The sequence below is a fragment of the Lynx canadensis genome, chromosome E2, assembly GCF_007474595.2.
Source record: "Lynx canadensis isolate LIC74 chromosome E2, mLynCan4.pri.v2, whole genome shotgun sequence".
NCBI lineage: Eukaryota > Metazoa > Chordata > Mammalia > Carnivora > Felidae > Lynx > Lynx canadensis.
Window position 1 is genome coordinate 1,260,116 of NC_044317.1, and position 26,573 is coordinate 1,286,688.

Sequence of the window (26,573 nt, forward strand, 5' to 3'; positions counted from 1 at the left end):
AACTCGATTACCTGAAAAAACCCTGATTCCAAATAGGGTCAGGATTTCAACATATGAACCCGCAGAGTGGAGGACACCATCCCCCCCCCCCAACAGTTGATGTGAACACAGTTTGCCAAGAGATGCCCAGTGGGTCCCTGTGCTTGGGCTGAAGGATGAAGGACAGCAGAGTGGATTCCTCTGTCCCCTTGGTCCACAAAGGATCAAGGGGGGCGGTCAATTTTAACTGATGGGCCCACCGGCAAACACCTCCTGTGCCTGTTCCCACTTCCTGTCCATCATCCCAACCAGGGGCCCTGCCCTAGCAGGGTGGTCCTCCCTCCCATCGGTCTCCCGAAGAGCTGGGCTCCTCTGTTGAGTGGGTCAAGCCAACGTTCTGGCCCATATCCGGCCATCTCACAGGAGGGCTTTTTTTTTTTTTTTTTTTTTAATAGCATCCAGATGCCCAAAGGAAGCTATATTGTAAATTGTGTTCTATTCCTGGGCCCTGATAGCTAAATGAGGCGATGCACCTGTTGGGTATGAAGGGAGGGAATTTCACGGCCCCAAAATAAAGTCAAATGCTTGCCCTTCTGTGCCGGCCCGTGGAAAATGCTCTTATATTTATATCTGGACTGGCAGAGGGCAGGGTGGTGGAGGCCAGGTTGGCAGAGAGGGTGAAGAGAGGCCGAGCACCTGCCAGGGAGCTGATGGAGAATGAATGGGGGAGACGGTCCACCAGGGGCGGGGCGGCTGCAGTCAGACCCCAGGGAGGCCACCTGCCCAGCTGCCTGGCCGCTCAGGGTTCCCAGCTCCCCCCTCACCTTTTTCCATGCTATTTTGCCTGGTCATCAGAATTCGCCTGGGACGCCCATTTAGAAGCTGGCTTTCTGGAGCCCTCTCCCAACACCTACAGAACGGGAGTCGGCAGGAGGTCTATCCCTGGGTGAAGGTGGATGACTGGTTCTTTTCTCAGGGTGCTGCTATTTGGGTCCCTCCCACCTACAGGCCATCTTTTTTCTATCCAAACTGTACTGACCACATTTCCAGTCTTCACCCTAAAGAAGGCCTTTTGGTCCTGGTCCAGCACATTGTTGGGTCCTCCCTCCAAGGTGGGAGGCGGGACCAGAGGTCCCGGGACCCGAGGAGCTGGGAGCAGGTGCCACAGCTGCAGCCTGGTTATGTCTGGTGAAGGCAGAGAAACCTAAGAGACAAGCGAGGATGCGGGACACGAGGAAAATCATGTAACCAGCCCTCCAAGGTTGGGGACCCCATCTTTTAGCACGACAGGTGCACCTGGATGGCGGTGTGAGGGCCACAGACAGGGTCAGCACCAGATACCCAGCAAGGAAAACCACCGTTTTCTGACTCAGATGCCAGCGCCCAGCCGCTGTGAGCTCAGGTCCTAGAAACAGGTGCGAGAGGGACACTAGGTCTCCGGTGGCCCCGCCCTGGCCCCACTCCCAGCTGAAAGAAACCTCTCTCCTGAAAGCTACAGACACACTAAGGTTACACCCTCCCTTCCAAAAGCCCAGAGGGCTCCATAAATATCATTTTGGCGCAGAATATTCTGGGGAGGGGGGGGTTCTCTGGAAGTTTGAAAATAGCCCGCGTGTTACTATCTTTATTCAGAGAACCCACTCCTGGCCTCCACTCGGTGGCTAAGTATAGCTCCCTGGCAAAGTTCAATGGAACAAAAGTTTCCAGGCCTTCATCACTTGCAGATGGCCTGACATTCAGGGACACAGCTCGGCCAAGACTCAGAGAGGCTCCGAGGAGGCTGGGAGGACGCGGGCTGCTGGCCGCACCTTCCTGCTCCCGAGTGGGGGAGTGTGCGGGACTCTCCGGCCATCGGGGGGTGGGGGGGTCCTGGCCTGGTCCCAAAGGAGGGGTTCTGATCCCAGCTGAGTCAGTCCCACTAGAAAGCCTTGGCTTCCACTGCTTTAAAAAAAGGAATCCTGTTAGACTCTATTTCAGAATTCAGGGGAGTGCCAAATACACGTTAAAAAAAAAAAAAAAAGACACTTCGGATGCCCAAAATAAAATAGAATAGCTAACTTTAGAGAAACTCCCCACCTTTACCTCCTCTTAGAATCCGTGTGCACTTCCGGACCACCGAGTTCTGGCTCCAGTCTCCCCTCCCAGCTGCCCGCCCAGCCCACTGAGCCTCTGGGATCGTCCTCAGGGCCCAGGAGACGCTGGGCAGGGCTCAGGTACACAGTAGGGCCGAGGGCGGGAGGGCTGGGGGCAGAGGTTCAGGGTCCGTCTTGGCGGCTGGGTGCGGGTGTCTCTGGTATGTGCAAAACCTGGAGGCTGCCTTCCCACACGACCTCCGTCAGTGCTGCGCCCCCCACCCCCAGGCTGACCGGAGGGCATCCGTCCCCTCCCCCTCCCCACACCTCTGCCCCATGGGCCCCTCTTCCGTTCTCCTGCAAGGATGCACCCTCCCCGGGTCCTGAAGGAAGACGCGCAATCACTTGTTTTGCCTGCTGAGCTCAGACACGCCAGCCCCTCTCCTTCCCTGGCCGTGGGCCTGGGCCCAGGACACACGTGACACAATGATTTCAGAAATGGGAGTCTCGGGGGCCGCCTGGGGGGCTCAGTCGGTGGAGCGTCTGACTCTTGACTCCAGCTCAGGTCATGATCTCACAGTTCGTGGGTTTGAGCCCTACGTCAGGCTCTGCGCGGACAGCTGGAACCCTACTTGGGACTCCTCTCTCTCTCTCTCTCTCTCTCTCTCTCTCTCTCTCTCTCTGTCTCTCCTCCACTCATAATCTCTCTCTCTCCCGAAAATAAGTAAATAAATATTTTTAAAAATTAACAAAAAAGAAATGAGAGTCTGTAAGGAGGGCGGTCCTGGAGCCACAGGTCCCTCTATCTGCACACGACCTTGGGAATGCCAGTGTCTCACATCGGCCAAAGAGAAGCTGGGATCGAGGACCATCCCAGGCCGGATCCCGCTGCCAGCCCCTTTGCTGGGCGTCGGATGAGCTGTGGCTCCCTGTCGCTACCTTGGTGACGGCTGTCTCCCTCCTGCTCTCGCAGAACATGCCCCTGTGCCAACAGTACATAAGTGCTCTGCAGACCTGCCCTCCGCGAGGCGCACGTGGGTCTGGCGTCACTGCCCCGGTACCCGGGCATGTCACCTCCACCCGCTCACGGAAAACCAATACGGCTGAGCACCGGCCTGGGTCTTACTAAGTGCCAGCGTCCGGGTCCCTGTAACATTCTCAGTGAAGAAATGAGAAGTGTCCACAGAGCCCCTCGCTCCCACTGGGGCGCGAAGGTCCCCTCTGGGGAGGGCGTGCTCACGGGACACCCACGGGGGCCCAGGCCAGGCACCTTCAGGCGTCTTCTCCAAGCAGAACCTGGTGAGAGTGACGGTCCTTCTCGGCCACGGTAATATTAACACTTTTAAGAGACGACGACAATTCTGGAAGCCTTTCATCTTTGGGCAGCTTTCCAAGATTGAAGCCTTTTCTGACGAGAACATCATTTTTTTACTTATACAATGAAACGCCAACATGTGGAAGTTCTGGATAAATCAGCAAACCGGTATTTTCCCCATGACCCGTGAGGACGCTGCACGGTCTGGCCTGGGCCGCAGACCCCGGGCAGGAGACGGTCTTGGTGGAACGGACGCGGGAAGCGTTCGCACGACGGCGGCCGTCACGTGCCAATCACAGCCACACTGGAGGCAGTGCCACAGGCTGAGGTCTGGCGTGCCACCAGAGACGAGCCACGGGCGCTGTTCGGGCACGTTTCCAGAGCTGTGTGGGGACGCGCACACCCCAAGCCACGCACCGTGGCGGCGACAGGGACGGCCGAGAGACCAGACACCCAGATCCACAAACACGCGGAGCGACGCCACCCTCCCACAACTTTGTTTCAGGAGACAGTGGTTTTTCACCCAAATATGTTAGCACGTGACGGGCTTATCGACGATTTTAAATGAACGGACACAGCAAATCTTTAACGCACCACCAGTTTTAATCCCTAACATGCACCCCACACACGAACAGCCCGCGGGTGCTTTGCTGGCCTGGAGCACAGAAGCGCTGGGACACGAGGCTGGAGAACACGCGCCGCGTGGCCTTCCGGGAGACACAAACGGCCGGTGGCGCACACACTCTGCGCCGGGTGTGGTGAGAGCCTCCGCTCTGCTGCACGGGTGACGTTCAGGGGCCATCTGGGGTAACTGAGACCACCTGTGTTTTCTGCCTTTGCCCACGGACTCCGGAAACAAATCCCTGCGGCCACGTGACTCCATCCCACGGTGCAAAGTGAGAGACCGCCCCGGGTCCGCCCCAAGGGAGTCCCTGCTCCCTGGCCCCCTCCCCCACTCCCCTGCCACACCTTCCTCCAGCCTGGCCGGCTCCCACAGCCTCAAGTTCAAGACCACGACCCTTGGCAGTGCGGGAGGCCACCTTTTCCCACAAGCGCCACCCTGCGGGGGCGGCTCGGCGCCCCGCATGGCTGGCCTGTATCTGATCGCAACAGGTGCCTGACAATCTTCAAAGGAAGGAGGGGACAGACGGGGACAGCAGGGCGTGGCTCGTCTAAACCAGGCTTTGCTTCTTTTCATGAATTAATTTTTAATTTACATCCAAGCTAGTTAGCATATAGTGCGGTAATGATACGGGAGTAGAGCCAGTGATTCATCCCCTACGTGTGACACCCAGTGCTCACCCCGAGCGCCCTCCTCAATGCCCCTTGCCCATTTAGCCCTCCCCCCTCCCCTCCAGCAACCCTGTCTGTTCTCCGTATTTAAGAGTCTCTGATGTTTCGTCCCCCTCCATTTTTATATTGTTTTTTTCTTCCCTTCCCTTATGTTCATCTGTTCTGTATCTTTAATTCCACGAGCGAAGTCATAGGATATCTGTCTTTCTCTAATTTCGCTTAACATAATACTCTCTAGGGGCGCCCGGGTGGCTCAGTCGGTTGGGCATCTGACTTCAGCTCAGGTCACGATCTCACAGGTCGTGGGTTCGAGACCCATGTCAGGCTCTGTGCTGTCGGCTCGGAGCCTGGAGCCTGCTTCAGATCCTGTGTCTCCCTGTTTCTCTGCCTCTACCCTGCTCACACTCTGTCACTGTCTCTCGAAATTAAATAAATGAAAAAAAAACTAAAAAACGAAAACAAAACAAAAAAACATAGTACCCTCCAGTTCCACCCATGTAGCTGCAAACGGCAAGATTTCATTCTTTTCGATTGCCGAGTAATACTCCATTGTCTATATATACCACATGTCCTTTATCCATTCATCCATCGAGGGACATTTGGGCTCTTTCCATACTTTGGCTATTGCTGAAACTGCTGCTACAAACATGGGGGAGCACGTGTCCCTTCGAAACGGCCCACCTGTATCCCTTGGGTAAATGCCTAGTCGTGCAATTGCTGGGTCGGAGGGCAGTTCTAGTTTTAATTTTTTGAGGAAACTCCACACTGTTTTCCAGGGCAGCTGCACCAGTTTGCATTCCCTCCAGCAGTGCCATAATCCAGGCTTTATTTACTGTTTTCTTCAGTCCATTTCTGGGGCTAATTTCACCATCGTGGCCTTTTCTCGACCCTGGAAAAGAACCCGCTGTCTTCAGCACAAACCTGACGACCGTGATCAGCCCCAGGCTGCTGTGCTCACCCGGGCTGGCGGAGGCACGGGACAGTGCGGGAGGCTGGAAGCCAGGGAGGAGGCTGTGTGTCTCACTCGCTGATCGAACCACGCAGACGCTTTCTTCTGAGCGGTGGCGGCACCCACGTGAGCGGTTTGGGACTAGCGATGACGACTGCTCACCGTGGACTGACATGGCCCTTCCAAGGGCTTTGTCCTCCACCAGGGAGCAGTCGGCTTACTCCTCTCCTACAAGCGAGGAAACGGAAGCCCAGAGAGGTTACGCAGCGTGTCTCACGTCACACAGCATGTCGGCGGAAGGCTGGGGTTTAAGTCCGGGCGCTCTGGCTTCACGGTCTGTGGTCTTAAACCATATTGCTGCTCAGTGAGAAATTCTGGGCTCTCCTCTCTTGGAAATCAGAAATAGGGTGGCTGCTTAGGAGGGCAGAGGGTCTTTTACACTGGGACACAGGCCTGGGTGAGATGGTCAGAGGGCCAGGAGGACGTGCAGGAAGGGGAGCGCCTGGGGGTTCTGCGACCGGAGCGTGGGACCCCGGGTTCTCCTCACCCCTGCCGAGGGGAAGAGAAGGGGCGGCAAAGCCGTGTGGGGACAGCAGGACGCTCCGAATCTCAGCGGGCTGACCAGGCTTTGAGAAACAAGACGGAAAACACAGGAAGAACACGGACGGGGGAAGCCGAAGGGCAGCGGCCGGGAAGTGACGAGTCCAAAGGCAGACTGGGAAAGGGTTTCTCCGGAGCCAGGTGTGACGTCGCCACTAACACTTGGACTTGGGGGCCGAACGGGTAGCGGGTAACCTGCCCAGCGCGGCACCCAGGCCACGGCCCTCCACACTCTGGGGCTCATGGCTCTGGTCCTTCTGGTTTACGCCGAGAGACCTCACACTGTCCCGGCCGGAACCATAAACCTTTCAGGGAAAGACCGGCAGGCAGATGCCGGCAGGTGCGTGCAGGGGTGTGTGTGAGGTGGTGAGAGCCGTGACGGAGGCCCCTGCCAGAGTCTGCGGTGAAGGATGCGTGAATACCTGTGAGCGCCCCTTCCCGAGTATTTGGGGACTACAGTGTGTCACAGCTCCTGAACAACTTGCTGGGGCCGCCATAACAAAGCCCCACAGGTGGGGGCTTAGAGCTCAGACACTGACTCTCTCCCAGTCCTGGGGCTACAGGCCGGCGATGAACATGTCCCTACTGAGGCCCCCGTGGCCTGCAGACAGGCATCGTCTCTCTGTGTCCTCATGTGGCCCTCCCTCAGAGCACATCTGTGCCTGATCTCCTTCTCTCCCCGAGTCACTGGGATCAGGGTCCATCCTGCTGACCTCATTTTAACTGAATCGCCACTTCAAAGACCCTGTCTCCAAATAAAGTCACATCTCGAGGTCCTGGGGGTCAAGATGTCAACATGCAAATTTTCAGAGGACAACTCAGCCCCCCTTTTAAAACTGTGTAATCTGATGTCAACTGTGGAACACAGATGTGGCCCCTTAGGTGCCCGTGTGCTGTGAGCAGCCTTCCAGGAGTCAGACCTTTGGGCTCTGAGGCTGGCGCTGTCCTAGCTCCGGTTCAGGGCAGGGAACACAGGCACGGGAGGAGGACTCACCCGCTCGGGGGCCCCCGGCTGCAACACGGCGGGACCAGGACCTGAATCAGGCAGCCTCCCCCGGACCCCAGAACCCTCACGCTCCTTTCTTGCTGGAGACCACAGCTCTGCTCTGCGGGGATGGGTGGGGTACCGGTCGGGGCAGCGCCTCAGTCTCCCCGACATCAGGACAGGCAGCCGCTGGCCTTCCCTGGACCGGGCTCAGAAATCCACGTCTGCCCCCTCCTCGTCCTCAGCACCACACCCCCGTCACCGCACCCCCGTCACCCTGCACCTCACGTAGCCCCAAGACAAACCTTAAGCATAAACAAAAAAAAAATGGATTAAAAGCCTGTAAATAGGGGCACCTGGATGACTCAGTCGGTTAAGCATCTGACCCCCAGTTTTGGCTCAGGTCACGATCTCGTGGTTCGCGAGTTCGAGCCCTGTGTCGGGCTCTGTGCTGCCAGTGTGGAGCCTGCTTGGGATTCTCTCTCTCTCCTCTCTCTGCCCTCCCCGCCTCTCTCTCTCTCTCTCTCTCTCAAAATAAATACATAAACTTAAAAAGCCTGTAAGTAAAGTCCTGTTTCGTGCTCTCTCTGCTGACGGACGAGAGGAGACAGTAGGTACCTGCTGCGTGCCAGACACGGCGCCTCGAACGGGCCCCAAAGGAAGGGCCTGGTGGGAATGGAGCAGTCAGCGGCCAGGGGAGGGCGGAGATTCAAGCCTGATCTCTCTTCCTGCATCGCGGCCGACACGGGTGTCGATGAGTGGGACCCCACGGTTCTGAGAAAACGCCGCTGATCTCAAGAGGAGGAGCTGGGACCACGCAGACAGGGGCGGCGAAGGCGAAGGCGTGGGCAGAAGCCGTTCCCTCCCAGGCGCTCCGTCGGGGGGACCGACCCCGTGGAAGGCCACGTGCACAGGGAGATGCCCTGCTGGGCTCGTCTCGAAATTCTGCCTACTTCTTGAACACGAGACCACACTTTCACCTTGCGTGCAGCCCCACAATGTCACTGCGGGTCCTGTGTCTGAGGAGACGTAACGAGGACATAGGTAAACATAAGCCTCCGGACGGGTGGAGCCCGGCACCCACCGTTTCCATGGTGACGTGTTCCTCCCTCCCCCAAAGTCACCTTCGCTCTGCCACCCTGTGCCGCCTTCGCCGGCATCTGACTCGGGGGTCAATGTGTCTAGGCCTGGTTCAAAGAGCGCATTTTGGTTCGGAAACCAAAGGGTGGATATTTTTAGATGAGCAGTTTGGCAAAGACAACATCCGTCTGTCCTCTGACATCGGCAAGAACCCACTCAGGGCAGTAAGTCTACAGCAGACAGTGACCACACCCCTCAGTTCATAGCCCCCCACCTGGTGCTTCAGACGGAAAGCGGTGGTGTCACCAGGCGGCCGGACTGAGGCGTGACTGGCACACGGCCAACCGTCCAACGTTAAGTGCACGGGGAGATGTGCCGGGACACCTGTGCGCACCCGTGACACCACTGCCCACTCGATGCAGCAGACACACGACCCGCCCAGCTTCCTCATGCCGCAGTCCACCTGCCCAGCCCTCAGCCCCATCCCAGGCAACCACGGGATGCCTTCTGTCAGACAGATCGGTCACTGGCACTTTCTAGAACGCTCAGGAGCGGAATTTGCCCTGAGGAGTGGAATTTGCCGTGATTGTTCACGTGTCTCGTCCCCTAGTCTCTACCTCCAGGCTTCAACACACGTCCTCTTTCTTCCTACACACTTCTCAAGGCCTCAGATTCCCTTTACTGACCCTCCAATACTGGTCCGGAACTTCCATTATAGACACCATGGTCTGTGTCACAAGAGAAGACAGAAGTCACAGACTACCCGGTATACAGACAGATGATACAAACTACTGCAGTCTACAGACGATACAACATCAGTCTACAGAGGACAGATGACACACTATATCACAGTCTACAGTCTGATGACACAGGCCATCACAGTTTGCCAATAAATGACAGTTGATCCAGATGATCAGTCTATAGAGGATACAGAAGATCACGTCTCCAGACAGTAGACGATACAGACTGTCAGCGTCCACGGATGATACAAGCTCACGTTCAGTACGTGACAGATAGTACGGACTGTCATAGTCTGTAGCTGACAGATGGTATGGAATATCATACTCCCTAATGAGCGTGGTATAGACTATCAGACCCTACATGTGACAGATGGTGTATATTGTCATAGTCCACAGATGACAGATAGTATAGACTATCACGGTCTACAGATGACGGATAGTATGGACTATCACACTCTGGAGATGACAGATGGTATAGACTGTCAGACTCTATCGATGACAGATGGTAGAGATTGTCATGACCTGTAGATGAGAGATAGAATAGACTATCACGGTCTACAGACGACAGACTGTATGGACTGTCATACTCCGTAGATGACAGATGGTGTGGACTCACATAGTCTACACATGACAGATGGTCTAGATGGTCACACTCTGTAGATGACAGATGGTAAAGACTATCACACTATGTAGAGGACAGACGATATACTCTATCATACTCTGTAGATGACAGACGGTATACATTGTCATAGTCCAGAGATGACAGACACGATAGACTATCATGGTCTAGGGACGACAGATGGTATGGACTATCAGAGTCTCTAGATGACAGATGGTATAGTCTATCGTACTCTACCGTTGGCAGATGATTAGACTATCCTACCCTATAGTTGACAGATGGTATCGACTATCACACTCCATAGATGACAGACAGTCCGGAGTATCATACTCTACAGCTGACAGATGGTACAGACTATGATATTCTATAGATGACGGATGGTACCGACTTTGAGACTCTATAGATGACAGACGATATAGACTATTGTACTCTGTAGATGACAGATTATACGGACTATCGTACTCTACGGATGTACAGATTACCACACTCTATAGATGACGGATGGTACGGACTATCACACTCTGTATTTCACAGATGCTACGGACTATCACGGTCTACAGATGACAGTCAGTACGGACTATCACCCTCCATAGATGACAGACGGTACGGGGTATCATCGTCTGTGGGTATCAGGCAGTATGGACCATCATAGTGTACAGATGACAGACGGTATCGACTGTGACAGACTACAGACGACGGATGTCACAAACTACCACCGTGCAGGCTCAACAGACAACAGTGGTCACAGACTACCGTGATAACCTTAGGCGTCTCCCTGCTCCAATCCATCCATGTCAGCAAATATCTTTGCTCAAGATACAGTTACAACCCTGTCATCTCCAGACCGAAAGCCGGACCCCTGTCCAGGTCTGTGGGACCTCGGTATTTACAGCATCTCCAGCAGCACGCCACTGTCTCTGTTGTGTCACTGTTTACTCGTTAGGAGTTACCTCATCTCCGCAGGTAGGCTGTCAATCTCCTGAGGATGGGGTCGCCTCCTGCCTCCCCTGATAACTTAGAAGAAGATCCAATGGCTGTAGAGCCTCTGTTTTGTGATGATGAGAAGGTCACGCAGCTACTTCCTGAGTGGGGATGGAACGAAAGGGTAACTTTGGAAGGTGTGAAAGTGTGGAGGCCGGGGGCACCCCTGTACCAGTCCTTAAGCCAAGTGTGGCCCAAGCCCCTTTCTCTGCCGGTCTGGAGCTCGCCCACCCTTCAAACGCTTCTTTTCCCATTTGTGCCCCCAACCCCGCTACCCTCTCACCTTCCTGGGATGTCAGCAGGTACTTGGCGGTTTCAGATGCTCAGCTGCAGCCAAGTTGGTGCTGGATCCGTGACACTGAATCTGTCCTGCAAAGAAGACAGTGCAGTCCTTAGAGACGGAAGTGTGTGTGCAAACAGCAAGGCTCAGAAGACCACAGCACCACAGGGACCGGGCCACAGGGACAGGACCACAGGGACAGCAGGGCCACAGGGACAGGATCACTGGGACAGGGCCACAGGGACCGGGCCATATGACGGGGCCACAGGGACAAAAGGGCCACACGGACCGGGCCACAGGGACAGGGCCACAGGGACCGGGACACAGGGACAGGGCCACAGGACAGGACTACAGGGAGAGGGCCACAGGGACAGAACCACAGGGACAGCAGGGCCACAGGGACCGGGCCATAGGACAGGACCACAGGGAGAGGACCACAGGGACAGGATCACAGGGACAGGGCCACAGGGACCGGGCCAGATGACAGGGCCACAGGGACAGCAGGTCCACAGGGACTGGGCCACAGGGACAGGACCACAGGGACAGGATCACAGGGACTGGGCCATAGGACAGGACTACAGGGAGAGGGCCACAGGGACAGAACCACAGGGACAGCAGGGCCACAGGGACCGGGCCACAGGATAGGACCACAGGAAGGGGGCCACAGGGACCAGGCCACAGAGACAGCAGGGCCACAGAGACAGGGCCACAGGGACAGCAGGGCCATAGGGACTGGGCCACGGATGACAGGGCCACCAGCGATAGGGACACAGGGACAGCACAGCCCACCCACCAACTGGCATTTTGGTGAGCAGACCCAGGAGGGACGGTGGTCAGAGGACTGGTTAGTGTCAAGTGAGTGGTGGTGGCCGCGGGGCCATATTTTGATGCTTCAAATGACTGTATGATCTGTGTTCTTTATGTGCATCAAACATCTCTTAACAAACGGAAAAACTTTACAAAGAAACAGTGGCCCTGGGAGAAGAAAGAGACATCAGGAGGGGACGGGCAGTATCCCCCAGCAGTGATTACGGGGCGTGGTCCAGCTCTCCCTCCCCTCAGCAGGCAGCTCCCAAAGGTCCCGGGCCGGGAAGCACTTGCCAGCCCCCAGCTCTGGGCCATCGGCCTCAGACCATTCTCTCCAGATGGGAATGCCTGGTGAGGCTGGGCCGGTTCCCAGGGTAACTGAAGGACACCGAGCATGCCCCGTTGAGCTGCCTTGGCAGCTTAAGACAACAGGACCATAAGTGAAATAATTCACAGAAGAGCTTAGTCCCCGACACGCAGGCTGGGGCCACGTGGCCAGAGGTGGACGAGCTGGGCAGCTGAAGGCTCTGACGATCACTGTGCGGGAGACCCGGGAACACCGAGCTCTGGTCCCGCTCTGGTCACTGGGCAGGAGGGAAAGGCAGCAGTGTGACGGCCCTGAGGCAAGGCCCCCCTTCCTGGGCCAGGACGTCGTCGCCTGCTCAGCTCACCGCACTCCTGCACCTGCACTTTGCACACCATCGTGACACCGGGCGGGCCCGTGATCGGTGGTCACTGACCGAGCAGCGAGGCCCTTCTTGCTCTCCCGAAACTCCGAGGCACCAATGGCTGGAGGAAGGTCGGGCTCCAGAGCCTGCAGCCTGGAGGTGACCCGTGGTCCCTATGCCTCCATCCCGACTACGTGCCTGATGACAGCACAGGGGGACCCCCCCTCCTCCTTCTGCTTCAGGGATGGGCCAAGCAGCAGCTACTGAGGAAGGCTGTCATTTCTTCTGTGCTGGCGTCTGAGCCCTGCACTTGGCACTTCCAGGACAGAGCAGGGCTCTCAGTCCACAGAGGAGGAGGCTGGGGTGGCTGCAGCTACATCCAGGTCTGCTTCACCCCGAGCCCACCGGCTTCCCCCCACCCATCTTTGCTGCTCACGGCATGGCCCTCGGCCAGCAGCTTCCACCATCGGCATGCCTGGTGCCTGCTAGAAACGCAGACTATCAGGACCCACCCCAGATCTCCTGAATCAGAATTCCCACACGCTTCCCTGGAGGAATCATGTGCACACTAACACTAGTGGAACACCACCCTGCACTCACTCTCGTCAGCACTGGGAGCTTATCTTAAAGGGAGACCTGGAACTTCACACCCATCAGGGTGGGTTGTTATTAAAACAAAGATGAAGGCGATCCCGATCGAAACAACACCAGCACTCTTCCCGGAGCTGGAACAGACAATCCTAAAATGTGTATGGAACCAGAAAAGACCCCGAATAGCCAAAGCGACCTTGAAAGAGAAAACCAAAGCAGGAGGCATCACAATCCTGGACTTCAAGCTGTTACAAAGCTGTAATCAGCAAGACAGTATGGTTCTGGCACAAGCAGAGACACTCTGATCAACGGAGCAGAATAGAGAACCCAGAAATGGACCCACCAACGTATGGCCAACTGATCTTTGACAAAGCAGGAAAGAACATCCATGGAATAAAGACAGTCTCTTCAGCAAACGGTGCTGGGAAAACTGGACAGCGACAGGCAGAAGAATGAATCTGGACCACTTTCTTACACCAGACACAAAAATAAACTCAAAATGGACGAAAGACCTCAATGTAAGACAGGAAGGCCATCACAATCCTCGAGGAGAAAACAGGCAAAAACCTCTTTGGCCTTGCCGGAAGCAACTTCTTACTCAACACGCCTCCGGAGGCAAGAGAAACAGAAGCAGAAATGAACTACTGGGACCTCATCAAAATAAAAAGCTTCTGCACAGCGAAGGAAACAATCTGCAAAACTAAAAGGCAACCGACGGAATGGAAGAAGATATTTGCAAACGACGTATCAGATAAAGGGTTAGTATCCAAAATCTATAAAGAACTGATCGAGCTCAACACCCAAAAAACAAATAATCCGGTGAAGAAATGGGCAAAGACATGAATAGACACTTTTCCAAGAAAGACATCCAGATGGCCAACCGACACATGAAAAAATGCTCAACTTCACTCATCATCAGGGAAATACAAATCAAAACCACAATGAGATATCCCCTCACCCCCGTCAGAATGGCTCACATTAACAACTCAGGCAACAACGGATGTTGGTGAGGATGCGGCGAAAGAGGAACTCTTTTGCATTGTTGGTGGGAATGCAAGCTGGTGCAGCCGCTCTGGAAAACAGTATGGAGGTTCCTCAAAAAACTAAAACTAGAACTACCCTACACCCCAGCAATTGCACGACTAGGCATTTATCCACGGGATACAGGTGTGCTGTTTCGAAGGGGCACATGCACCCCCATGTTTAGAGCAGCAGTTTCAACAACAGCCAAAGTATGGAAAGAGCCCAAATGTCCGTTGATGGATGAATGGATAAAGATGTGGTATATACATACAAGGGAATATTAGTTGGTGATGAAAAAGAATGAAATCTTGCCATTTGCACGTACGTGGCTGGAACTGGAGGGTATCATGCTAAGCAAAATAAGTCAGAGAAAGACAAATATCATAGGATTTCACTCATCTGTGGAATGTAAGAAACAAAACAGAGGAACATAAGGTAAGGAAAGCAAAAATAAGATAAAAACAGAGAGGGAGACAAACCCTAGGGGACTCTTAAATACAGAGAAATGAGGGCTGCTGGAGGGGTTGCGGGTGGGGGGGATGGGTAAAGGGTGAGACGCATTAAGGAGGACACTTGTCGGGGTGAGCACCGGGTGTTACATGTAAGCGATGAATCACTAAATTCTACTCCTGAAACTACTATTACACTCTATGTTAACTAACTTGGTTGTTTTTAATGTTTATTTCTGAGAGAGACAGAGAGAGAGAGACAGACAGAGTGAGAATGGGGGAGGGCAGAGAGAGAGGGAGACACAGAATCCGAAGCAGGCTCCAGGCTCTGAGCTGTCGGCACAGAGCCTGACATACGGCTCGAACACATGAACCGAGGGATCACGACCTGAAGTCGGACACTCAACCGACTGAGCCACCCAGGCACCCGACGAACTTGGATTTAAATAAAAAAATAAATATTCCCTTTTAATATAAATACGTAAATAAATAACAAAGATGAGTTAGTAAGTGTTGGCGAGGACGTGGAGAAACGGGGACCCCGTGCACGGTCAGCGGGGGTGTGAAAGGTGCAGCTGCCGTGGAAAACGGCACGGCGGTTCTTCAGAGACTCAGCAATGGCCTCACCACGTGACCCAGCAACTCCATCCGGGGAGCAGACGCCCAAAAGAACTAAAAGGACACGAACAGGTACGTGTGCACCTGTGCGCACGGCAGCATCCCTCACAACAGCCGAGAGGTGGAAGCCAGCGAGGTGTCCCTCGGTGGATGAATCCACGAAACCGTGTGGGCCGTCCACGCGAGGGGGTGTTATTGAAGCTTAAGACAGGAAGGAAGTAGCGGCAGCTGGTACCACACGGATGGACCCGGAGGACATCCTGCCAAGGGCAGGAAGCCGGTGACAACAGGACACTCCGAGGGTCCCACTCGTACGAGGTCCCCCGAAGAGTGGGATCCGTGGAGACGGGAGCGGGATGGGAGGTGCGGGGGCTCGGGCCGGGCCGGGGAGTTGGCTTCGTGGGGACAGAGCTCCGGCTGGGGAAGGTGGCAGAGTTCGGTGAACGGCAGGTGGTGGTGACGTGTGCTTCCAGAGCGAACGAACCTAACATCCCTGCGCTAGCCAAAAAGTGGTGAAGGTGGTAAACTTTTGTTATGTATATTTTAGCAAAATTAAAAAAAATTTTTTTTTAACGTTTATTTATTTTTGAGACAGAGAGAGACAGAGCATAAATGGGGGAGGGTCACAGAGAGAGGGAGACACAGAATCTGAAACAGGCTCCAGGCTCTGAGCTGTCAGCACAGAGCCCGACGCAGGGCTTAAACCCACGGACGTGAGATCGTGACCTGAGCCGAAGTCGGACGCTTAACCGACCGAGCCACCCAGGCGCCCCTTAGCACAATTTTTAAACAATGCTTTAAAACAAAAAAGGAAACCTGAGGACCATCGTGGAAGATGCTTCCGGCTTGCAGGAGGGACCCCTACTCTTCACCCCTGCTAGTGAGCCTTGAGATGTCAAGCTTTGCTCCCTGTTCTGCACATACATCTTTGAAACACTTGAATGGAACAAATCAGAAAATCAGAATAATGTGACCTCTGGTTTACCATCCTCTCTGCGACCCAATAGGCATTAACCCCACAACTTACATGACAAACCCTGAGAGCAGGAGAAAAGCATTTATTTCATTCATTTGCCCAAGAGGCCCTACGATGAGTTAATTTCATACATGTGGGTGGGTCCTGGGCTGAAGGTGCTGGTGTGGATGTGCTTCCAGCCTGGGTACGGGCGTTGTTCGTTCAAGGCTCTCCATTACATAAAGGGGCCTTTGCCCACGAGCACGCTGTCAGACCTTTGTGCCTACACAGGGAGCACAGGGCAGGAAGGGATGTGGCTGGAAGAGAATCCCTTATTTCTGCTCACTGGCAATCAATAGATTCTAAAACTGAAAAAAAAGAATAAAAAAAATCAGAAAAAGAAAGAGGGGCACCTGGGTGGCTCGGTCAGTTGAGCATCCCACTAGCTTTTGGCTCAGGTTGTGATCTCATGGCTCCTGGGATACAGCCCTTCATTGGGCTCTGCACTGTCACTGCAGAGACCGCTTGGGATTCTCTCCCTCTGTCCCTCCCCTCCTCTCTCTCTCAAAATAAATAAACTTAACAAAAAGAAAGAAATCAAGAAAGAAAGAATATAAGCAGGTTGTTTAGAAATACGGAAGAAAACAGGGGCGCCTGGGTGGCTCAGTTGAGCATCTCACTTAAAAAAATTTTTCTTAATGTTTATTTTTGAGACAGAGCACAAACGGGGGAGGGGCAGAGAGAGAGGGAGACACAGAATCCGAAGCAGGCTCCAGGCTCTGAGGTGTCAGCACAGAGCCCGACGCAGGGCTCAAACCCACAAACCATGAGATCGTGATCTGAGCCGAAGTCGGACGCTCAACCGACTGAGCCACCCAGGCGCCCTGAGCATCCAACTCTTGATTTCCGCTCAGGTCATGATCCCTGGGTGGTGAGATTGAGCCCTGCGTTGGGCTCCTTGCTGAGTGTGGGGCCTGCTTGGGATTCTCTCTCTTGCCCTCTGGCCCTCTCCCTGATTCACGCTCTAAAATAAATAAATAAAATTATATATTAAAAAAAGAAATATGGAGGGAAATAAAGATTTGAAAGTGGTTGCCTTTGATGAGCCAAACCTGGGGGTGGGTGAGTGGAGAAGTGGTCTGGTAACTGACTTTTAAAATCATGTATACACAGTACTATCTCAGTTCATCCAGGCTGCTAGGACGAAACCACCACAGGCTGGGGGGCTTACAAACACCCCCTGGTTTCTCACAGTCCTGGACGCTGGAGCTCCAAGACCAAGGCACAGACGGCCGTCTTCCTGCTTTGTCCCCGCGGGCGCAAGGGGCAGGGGCGCCAATCCCATCACGAGGCTCCGCCCTCCTGACCTCATGGCCTCCCGACAGCATCACGCTGGGGGCTGGGTTCCACAGATGAATTTGGGGAAGGCAGTTCACTCTGTAGACGTAATAAATGTCGGTGCTGTCCTCTCCACCACTGCCTTGCAGAACAGAAGTCACCGAGACTCACAGGCACCCTCTCTTCAGAGAATATGCCAGGAACAAGCTACCACCAATCTTGCAAAACAAGTTTCAGCCGTTTTGCATGAAATGGAAACATGATTGCAAGAAAAACTAAAAAAACCAGCCATCTGAAATACAAATGCAAACAGCAGTAAGATTCGGTTTTTCACCTTAAGACCGATGGGCTGCGTGGAGAGGGTGAGCACGCTCCCACGCTTTGGGGACCAGCCTTCAACAACCGATTCAACTTCCTCCCGGGAACTTGCCAACAGCTACCTATACCTGACACGCTCTACTTGGCCAGGTGATTACAATTCCTGAAATTCCTTCTACACGAATACTAACACACAAAAAAACAGCTTATACTATATAAAAAAAAAAAAATTGGTAACAACCTAATTGTGCACCAACATGGGGCGGGCTGGAAAGATTAAGGCACATGTGGACAGCAGAGCCAGGGAGCACTTTTGTTCGGAATTGGAATGATCCCCATGAAGCACCTAAGTGGAAAAAGGTCCCTGCGTATCATCACACAGAAACTGTTCCCGGACAGACGCTCCAGCACTGGGTCACACTAACCCTTCTGGGAAGAGAGCCGGGTGGCTGGCCGGGGGTGGGACAGTTCACAACACGTACTCAAACTCGACTGAAGAATGGGCCATTTTAAAGGTAAAAATGAACATTTATTGGGGGCGCCTGGGTGGCTCAGTCCGTTAAGCTTCTCACTTCAGCTCAGGTCATGATCTCACGATCCGTGGGTCCGAGCCCTGCGTCGGGCTCTGTGCTGACAGCTCGGAGTCTGGAGCCTGCTTCAGATTCTGTGCCTCCCTCTCTGCCCCAACCCACTCGCACTCTGCCTCTCTCTCAAAGATAAATAAAACATTAAAAAAAATTTTTAACTAAACATTTAGAAAGGGAAGAGGGAAACTGGGAGTTAGTGTTTAACGGCTGGACTTTCAGTTTAGGATAAAAAAGTTCTGCTGTTGTATGGTGGTGATGGCTGTAAAGCGGGAATGTATTTAATGCTACAGGACCGCACAACTGGGAATGGTTACAACGGTAAGTGTTACGTTATGAATATTTTACAATAGAAAAGTCCCTGTGCAGAGATCTGACAATCCGCCTTCACGGTGAAAAAAGGACCCCTGCTTATCTGGAGCTCAGAAAAAGGAGAGGTTTGAAGGAGCCTAGCTCTGAAGCAATTCATCCCTTAGCGCCCCCCAGCTCAGGGGCTCTGGCGAGTACCGGAGGTGGAGGGTGCGTCCCATGGGGACGCCAGATCTCGGGGACCTCGGGGGACGAGGCGTGGGGAGGACCTGTCCCGTGGCGCTGGGGACCCTGGGCGGGGAGGATCTGTCCTGGGAGCAGGGCGTGGGGAGGACCTGTTCCGGGGCGCGGGGGACCCCGGGGCTTGCCCTTCAGCCCCGGCGGCACCCCTGACGCCGTCACCCCGTCTTTCGTCTGGAGCTACTGAGGCGCCTGAGCCCCCGGACCCCCTGAGCCCAGCTTGGGCGGACAGTCCCTCAGGGTGCGGTCCCCTACCGCGTCCGCCCGCGGGAACTTTCCGGGTTCAGCTGGAGTCCAAGCCCGCGCTAGGGAAGTCCGATGCCACGCGCCTGCGCAGACCCCTGCGCCTGCGCAGTCCCAGCGCCTACGTAGACTCGGCGTCTGAGTGCACCGCGTCTGGGTTGATCCTTGCGCCTGCGCAAAGGAGGTGCGTGTCCGCCAGCCCACGGGGGCGGACCCAGAGTCAGCAGGCCATCGTCCGATCCCGCTCATTGGCTGAGAAGTGGAGCGGTGGCCGGGCCCACCGCTGATTGGACGGAGCGAGGACAGCTTCCCTGCCGGCCAATCGCGGGGCGGGTGAGGTGCCGGCCGGGCCGGCTGCAGGCTGAGCTCGCACTGTTTCTGGGCCATGGCCTCCGAGGAGAAGCCGCTGGTGGTCGTGACCTGCACCGCGCCGGTCAACATCGCGGTCATCAAGTACTGTGAGTGCCTGGCCGGGGCGCGGGACACGGTCTACGGGGCCCGGACGGGGGACAGGGTCCACGCGGGAGGTCCACCCCTGGATGGAGGGACGGGGGACAGGATCCACGGGAGACGTCCACCTCTGGGATGGGGGACAGGGTCCACGAGGGACGTCCACTCCCCAGAGCAGGACGGGAGACAGGGTCCAAGGCAGTGGGGGCGTCCACTCCCCCGGGGGGCAGGATGGGGGACAGGGTCCGCTGGGGACATCTCCCCCCAGGTGGAGGGACGAGGAACAGGGTCCACAGGGGGAGTTTTACCACCGCGGGGGTGGGGGACTGTGTCCACTGGGACACCCACCCCTGGGGCTTGGCTCCCACAGTTCTGGAACCTGGCCACCTGGAGCCTGCTCTCCAAGTCCGTCATGTTCTCAAGACTGCTCAGTCCACGGGTTCCTTTCATGTGGAGCCTTGGGAGTGGCTCTCGTCACTCGCCGTGAGCTGGAGATTCACCGGGGCGCTGGCTTGGGTCGTTACTTGTTCCCTTAGCGCGGAGTCCTGTTCCCCGGCGGGGACACCCATGCTCTGCTTAGCCAGACACCCTTTGAAAGGTCGCTGTCCCAGAATATTGTGGAGACAGCTGCTCTAAAGTTCGCGTACAGGTAGCCGCGTTGAACACGGGTTTTCATTCTTTGGGGATGAATGTCCAGGAGTGTCACTGCTGGGCCGTAGAGTAGTCGTGTTTCAGTTGTGTAAAGGAAACTGTTGCACTTGACGTGCGGCTGCCGCTTTCTGTTCCCACCAGCGACGCGTGGGCGACGCAGCTTTCTGGCCGCTGGTGTCGTCACTGGCTTTTACTTCGGCCATTCTGATCAGTGGGTGACCTCTGACCGTGGGTTTACTCCATGATCTTCTACCGGCCAGTGACACCGGACACCGTTTCCCGTGCTGTTTGTAACCTGTGCGTCCTCTTTGGTGAAACACTTGCCCGCGTCTTATGTCCGTGTCCTGATTGGATTGTGTACTTTTTTACCATCGAGTTTTGGGAGTTTGCTGTGTCCTCTGCGTCCTAATCCTTCGTCGGATGTTCGCAGATGTTTTCCGCCATCTGTGGCTTATCTTTCGATCGTCCTAACGGGGTCTTTCAAAGAGCCGTAGCGTTCAAAATCTGGGTGAAGCTCACGCGTTTGGGGTCAAGTCTGAGACTCACCTACTTGGCCCTCCAACCTGAAGATCTTCTGAAGGTTTTATAGTTTTTCATTTGAAGTTCAAGTCTCCGTTTTGAGTTGCTTTCTTGTATAAGGTGTGAAACTTGGGTCCGTGCTTTGGGCTGTGGATGTGCAGTCGTTCTGGCGGCATTTGCTGGAAAGGCCGCACCTCTCCTTGCAACGGCTCTCGCGCCTTCGTCAAGTCCGTTGGGTGAATTGAAGTGGGTCTCTTTCTGGGCGCTCCGGGAGCCCCTGCCAGCTTGTCGTCAGCACCTCCGGTAACCGTCCGCTGTCCCGAGGCCCCACACAAGTGCAGCGCGACGTGGGTGCTTAACAGAGAGCCCTGCCACCGTCCACTCGTGGGAAGCTCCCTTTGCCGAGCCGGGGCAGGGGGAGGGGGCCGGTCTGAGTGTCTCCGGGAGCAACAGCGGAGACTGGAACCAGGGCTCCCCTTGTTTGGGAGGCGAGAGCCTTACCCAGAGCGCTCGGGGCCTGGAAGGCCGCTCCGAGGGGTGGAAGATAAAACAAGCGATGAAACAGGGGATGGACCGGCCTCCAGCTCTGCTCTGGGACTGGGAGCCTGGTGAAGTGGGGAGAAATCCGGGAGGACTTCCTGAAGGCGAGGGCACAGGAGGAAGAGGACTTAACACTGTGCAGTGAGGCAGCAGGCTCTGGGCGGAGGGGAGAGAGCGGGCTGGCAGCGAGGGTAACTGGGGAGCACTGGTGGGGAGGAGCGAGGGCAGCGTGATGGTTTGCAGGGCTGGGCAATGGACCGGCCCGGCCTCGGGTTGTCTGTTCCAGGGGGGAAGCGCGATGAGGACCTGGTCCTGCCCATCAACTCCTCTCTGAGCGTCACCTTGCACCAAGACCAGGTTAGTACGAATGGGCACTGGACGCAATGTAAATATTTACCACGCTTTGGTTGAACTTTTGTTTAACAACCGTAGCAGTAAATTCCCAGCCGGTGAACAGTTCCCCGGCCCCCTGTTAGGACTGCTCTTTGCGCACAGGCCCCTGCTCCCAGCTCTCCTCTGGAGTCCAGGCCTGGTGCCAAGCCTGCCACCTGCCTTGGGGCCTCCTCACCGCCTGCCCGGCCTGCCTTGGCCTCAACGGCCCAGTTCTCCGGCAAGGCCGTCCCTGCTCCTGAGCGGGAGACCCCGAAGGGCCATCCCCAGTGGAAAGGCGCGCTGACCCCTCACCCGTCCCTGCGGTGGCCCCTGTGTTTTCTCTCCCAGTTAAAAACCACCACCACGGCCGCCATCAGCAAGGATTTCACCGAGGACCGGATTTGGCTGAATGGCCGGGAGGAAGATGTGGGGCAGCCACGCCTCCAGGCCTGCCTCAGGGAGAGTGAGTGGGATCCTGCGGGGGACGTGTGCGACACTGGGCCGAGCCCTTCCTTCCCCTCTGCCCCTTCTTCTGTCTGTAGGGTCTGAGTGCACAGAGGGTGCTGCCGGCTTCGCAGGCCCCCTGGGGAGGGGGCTGCCTGTGAGCACGGCCAGGGCCGGGGCGGGGGCCGGGACCTTCCCTCCCCGAGAGGGGCGTCTGCAGGAGAAGCTGGGGGCAGAGGCCGGCTTTCGGCTGTGCCGCTCCCTCTTCCTGACTCACGGCGGGTGAGATGCCGGGAGCAGGTCGGGGCCACCTGCCCAGTGGCCGTGTCCCCTCCGCCTTCAGTCCGCCGCCTGGCCCGGAAGCGGAGGAGCACCGGCGACGAGGACCCGCCGCCCCTCAGCCTCAGCTACAAGGTTCACATCGCATCGGTGAACAACTTCCCCACGGCCGCGGGCCTGGCCTCCTCCGCGGCTGGTCATGCCTGCCTAGGTGGGTGCCCGCGGGGAGACCGAGGGCCTGTAGGGTGCTGTGCTGTGAATGCTGTCACGTTCTCGCAGTGTGGTGGAGTCCCCGCCACACGTCCGAACGACCCGGCCCCCTAGGGCTCTGTGTACAGGCCCTTCCAGGTTGTACGTGACAGAAACCCATCCCAGACGGGCTCGAGCCTAAGAGAAGGCCAGCATCTCCGCTCACCCGACACAATCCCAAGAGAGGCAGCTGGCCCCAGGTGCTCCGACAGGCCCGCTGGGAACCCGTCTGCCTCCTTCCGTCCAAACCCCTGCCCTGCTTCCCCCGCGCCGGCTCACTCTCCGGGACGCCCTCCCCACCCGCGCCAAGCTGGGCACCGCAGCGGCAGGCGGCGGGCTCACGATTTCTGACCTAGGAGGAACGCCGGGGGTGACGCTCACTTGCCCAGCCAGCTCGTGTGCTCTGCTTGAGCCGCCCTCGGTGCCTAGCGGGGCCGGGGGCAGAGAGCTTGCCCCCAGCTCTGTGTCCTGCCGTCGGCCCCCCCCCCCCGCCAGACCCAGCCCCACTCCGGCCCGGCCAGCTGTCTCGCTGACGCCGCTCTCCGGGCCCCTCTGCCTCGGTCGCTGCTCCCCGTGGTTTTCAAAGGCTCCCCGCCCGCCCCCGGCCTGCCCGTCTGAGCACCCTGTGTCCCGTACCCTGTGCCTGCAGCCTACACCCTGGCCCGGGTCTACGGGGTGGACAGCGACCTCTCGGAAGCGGCCCGCCGGGGCTCGGGCAGCGCCTGTCGGAGCCTGTACGGCGGCTTCGTGGAGTGGCAGATGGGGGAGCGGGCCGACGGGAAGGACAGCGTCGCCCGGCAGGTGGCCCCCGAGTCACACTGGCCCGAACTCCGAGTCCTCATACTTGTGGTGAGTGAGGCTGGGAGGGGCGGCTGCCTCGGGAGGTGGAAGCGTCCCGTGGCTCCCTGCGGCTGCCGGGCTGCCGCTCCCAGGACCGTGCCGTCTCCGCCCGGGTGGGCGACCTCCGTGGTCGGGGGCACCGCTGTCCCGCTTCCCACACGAGCCCGGGGGTGGGGGGGGTGCGGGACGGGACGGGGTGGGACGCGTGTTGCAGGCTGGGGTCCAGGCCGTCTGTCTCGGTGCAGGTGAGCGCGGAGCGCAAGCCGATGGGCAGCACGGCGGGCATGCAGACCAGCGTGGAGACCAGCCCCCTGCTGAGGGTGAGGCTGGGGTGGGTGGGGGCGGGCGGCCGCCCGGGGCGCGTCCTGCGCGTCCCTCGGGGCCGGGCCGCTGTGCTCCGCTCAGCGAAATCTCCCGTGCCTCGCAGTTCCGGGCCGAGGCGGTGGTGCCGGGGCGCATGGTGGAGATGACCCACTGTGTCCGGGAGCGGGACTTCCAGGGTTTCGGCCGGCTGACCATGAAGGACAGCAACCAGTTCCACGCCACCTGCCTGGACACCTTCCCGCCCATCTCCTATCTCAGCGACATCTCCAGACGCATCATCCGCCTCGTGCACTGCTTCAACGCCCACCACGGGCAGACCAAGGCTAGCGGGGGCCCGGGGGGCAGCTGGGGGCGGAAGTCCGGCGGCGGGTTCCCGAGGCCGTGGCCCAGCACGGGCCTGCCCGCCACCAGGCTTCTCGGCGCCTGCTTGACGTGGCTGCCGAGGGGCCGCGGCCCGCGCCGCCCCCCGGCCGGTCCTGAGTTGGCGGGCGGCCACGGGTGTCCGTGGCGGGTGACAGGTGTGAGCCGGGCCGGCCTCTCCGCGGACACTCACGCTGACCACGCGGGTTCCAGGTGGCGTACACGTTTGACGCGGGCCCCAACGCTGTGGTCTTTACCCTGGACGACACCGTGCCCGAGTTCGTGGCTGCCGTGAGGCACTGCTTTCCCCCCGAGTCCAACGGAGACAAGTGAGTTGGGGGCCCCCGCGTTTGGGAGGCCGTGGGGGGAGGAGCAGGGTCTCCTGCTGAAGTTGGGGACAGTGGCATCTGAGGCCGTGGTGCCGAACGGGGGTCCCGTGGCAAGCGTCGATCTCTACAGGGACCGAGGGCACCTCCCTGTGACCGCAGGCGCTTCTCACACAGGTCACAGCCCTGGGGCCGCGTGCACGGGTGCGCAGCGTGATGGCTCCCGTGGGGCAGGGCCCCAGCCTCGAGGTGGCCACGGGGCCTTTGCGTTTCTCCCAGCGGTCCCTGTTCCCCGTGCAGGGAGATCGCCCTGCTAGGGCTGCGGGGAATACGCGGGGTTGTTTCTCTGTCGCTGTAATTGGGGCAACACTGATGACTTCTAGTGGGGTGGGGCTGGAAGACTGACTTCCTTGCCAGATGGACTGAACGCACGACCAAGGACGATCCCCAAGGCAGCTGGTGTCCTCGTGGGAGGCTCTGAACTCACTGCCCTTGTCACCCCGTGGGTGGTTTGCAGGCTTTTGCTGTTCTGGGAACACGGCCACGGACTCACACTTGCACCGGGGTGTTTCCCTCTTAAGCTTCGTCCCCCCTTCCTGGCCACCGTGGCCAGGTTCTCGCGCACGCGCGCCCGGCTGCGTGTCTGCGTGTGTGAGGTCAAATACACGCCACGCGTTACTCACCGCGTCAGCAGCCTCGAAGGGCGCAACCGGTGGCCTTACGCATTTCATTGGGTTCCCGAGCCCGTGCACGTCCCCAGAGGAGACCTGCCCCTCCCCTCCCGCAGTGCCGCCCCCGCCCCCGGCAGCCACTGCTGCTCTTCCTGTGTTGAGTCTGCTGTCTGCACACCTTCCGTCGGGAGCTCAGGACGTGCGGCCCGTCTCTCCCCAGGTTTCTGAAGGGGCTGCCCGTGAGGCCTGCCTCACTCTCAGACGAGCTGCGGGCCGCGCTGGATGTGGATCCCACCCCCGGCGGCGTCAAGTACATCATTGCCACGCAGGTGAGGCCCAGCGGCCCGGCCCACTGAGGGCTCACGGCCCCGGCCTGTCCCCGGCAGGAAGCCGGCTTGCCGGCGGTAACAGTGACACCACCTTTCTGTTTTCGGAGCGTTTGGTACAGTGTGGTTTGTCCCGTCCACTCACTTACTCTCAAAGTGGATGTCTGGGGACCCTCCCACCCCCGCCGCCAAGCGAGGGGAGCACTTGGGAACACGCTGGGACCACCGGCGTCCCCAGTGCTGAGTGGGGTGACTTAGGGAGACTCACAAGTGCTGGGGACCCTTGGGGCTCGCCACGTGGGCACAGCTCAGAGTGCCCGAGCCGGCGTTCTGCTCAGATCTGCCCGAGTCTGAGTCCCGCGACCTGAGCACCGAGGCCACGGTCTCCACCTTCCACCTTGCACGTGCTATCCACCCTAGGTCTGGGTGACGGAGGCCCAGTGACCGGGTGCCTGCAGTGGCCCACGCGGGTTGTTAGCCTCTGTTACTTTCTGACCTGCACTTCCCTCCTTCTCTCGTTGGCACGACCTGACAGGTGGGCCCCGGGCCTCAAACGCTGGACGACCCTCACGCCCACCTCCTGGGCCCCGACGGCCTGCCGAAGCCAGCTGCTTGACCACCTTCCCCAAGACGAGCCCCAGCCACCGCTGGGACAAGGGCCGCTTCGCCAGGACAGGGGTGCTGGGTGTGGCGGCCGCGAGTCTGTGCTCACTGGGGGCTCGAGGGGTAGCCGCCGGGCTCCAGGCCAGGCCACTTGCTGTGGCCACATTGGGACACTTGGAGTGACCGTTGGTGCCACACGGGCAGTCGGGGGCACGCCCCCCAGCGGGTGCCGGGCTGGATGGCACGGGGCTCCCTGGCCTCGCCCTCTGGGGCCGCTGCCACCGCCCCAGACGGCAGCCGTGCCGGATATGACGGGGAGGTGGCGTCCCTCCTCAGAGCCGGAAGACAGGAAGCCTCTGCAGACCTCAGGGACCCTCTGGAAGACTTGAAGCCTGAGAGCCGCCTACGGCTCCTCTGCCAGACGCAGGCCACGAGGTGTGAATGGAACGTTTCTGTGTAAAATGACCACTGGGGGTGCCTGGCGAGCTCAGTGGTGGAGCGTGGGAGTCTTGATCACAGGGTCGTGAGTTCAAGCCCATGTTGGCAGCTGGAGAGTTTACTTTAAAAATAAATTAAAAAAAAA

The 26,573-nt window shown here is 57.6% G+C and overlaps 1 protein-coding gene and 1 long non-coding RNA gene across 5 annotated transcripts; one reads left to right on the forward strand and one right to left on the reverse strand.

Moving 5' to 3' along the window:
• Positions 1 to 7,681: 7,681 nt before the first annotated feature.
• Positions 7,682 to 19,170, reverse strand: LOC115502233. Its single transcript, XR_003965020.1, has 4 exons — positions 19,049 to 19,170; positions 10,897 to 10,982; positions 10,583 to 10,714; positions 7,682 to 8,212 (listed from the first exon to the last, which is right to left on the reverse strand). It is a non-coding gene; the product is annotated as an uncharacterized LOC115502233 (long non-coding RNA).
• Positions 19,171 to 19,350: 180 nt separating this feature from the next.
• MVD (mevalonate diphosphate decarboxylase) lies at positions 19,351 to 26,569 on the forward strand. Of its 4 annotated transcripts, XM_030297403.1 has the most exons (10): positions 19,355 to 19,494; positions 21,483 to 21,553; positions 21,917 to 22,031; positions 22,356 to 22,502; positions 23,190 to 23,389; positions 23,626 to 23,700; positions 23,808 to 24,026; positions 24,278 to 24,393; positions 25,282 to 25,390; positions 25,923 to 26,569. In XM_030297403.1, the coding sequence occupies exons 1-10, from the start codon at positions 19,422 to 19,424 to the stop codon at positions 26,001 to 26,003; spliced, it is 1,206 nt and encodes a 401-aa protein (XP_030153263.1). In that variant the 5' UTR covers positions 19,355 to 19,421; the 3' UTR covers positions 26,004 to 26,569. The 4 variants fall into 4 exon arrangements, with proteins under 4 accessions (XP_030153262.1, XP_030153264.1, XP_030153265.1 ...); XM_030297402.1 differs by lacking the exon at positions 25,923 to 26,569 and having other exon boundaries at positions 19,351 to 19,494; positions 24,908 to 25,369; XM_030297404.1 differs by lacking the exon at positions 25,923 to 26,569 and having other exon boundaries at positions 19,353 to 19,494; positions 25,178 to 25,369.
• Positions 26,570 to 26,573: the final 4 nt, after the last annotated feature.

Coding starts and splice junctions, on each gene's coding strand:
- MVD (XM_030297402.1), top strand. CDS start 19,422: ATGGCCTCCGAGGAGAAGCCGCTGGTGGTCGTGACCTGCACCGCGCCG. Junction 22,503..23,189: donor GGCTGGTCATGCCTGCCTAG/GTGGGTGCCCGC, acceptor CTGTGCCTGCAG/CCTACACCCTGGCCCGGGTC. Junction 23,390..23,625: donor TCCGAGTCCTCATACTTGTG/GTGAGTGAGGCT, acceptor GTCTCGGTGCAG/GTGAGCGCGGAGCGCAAGCC.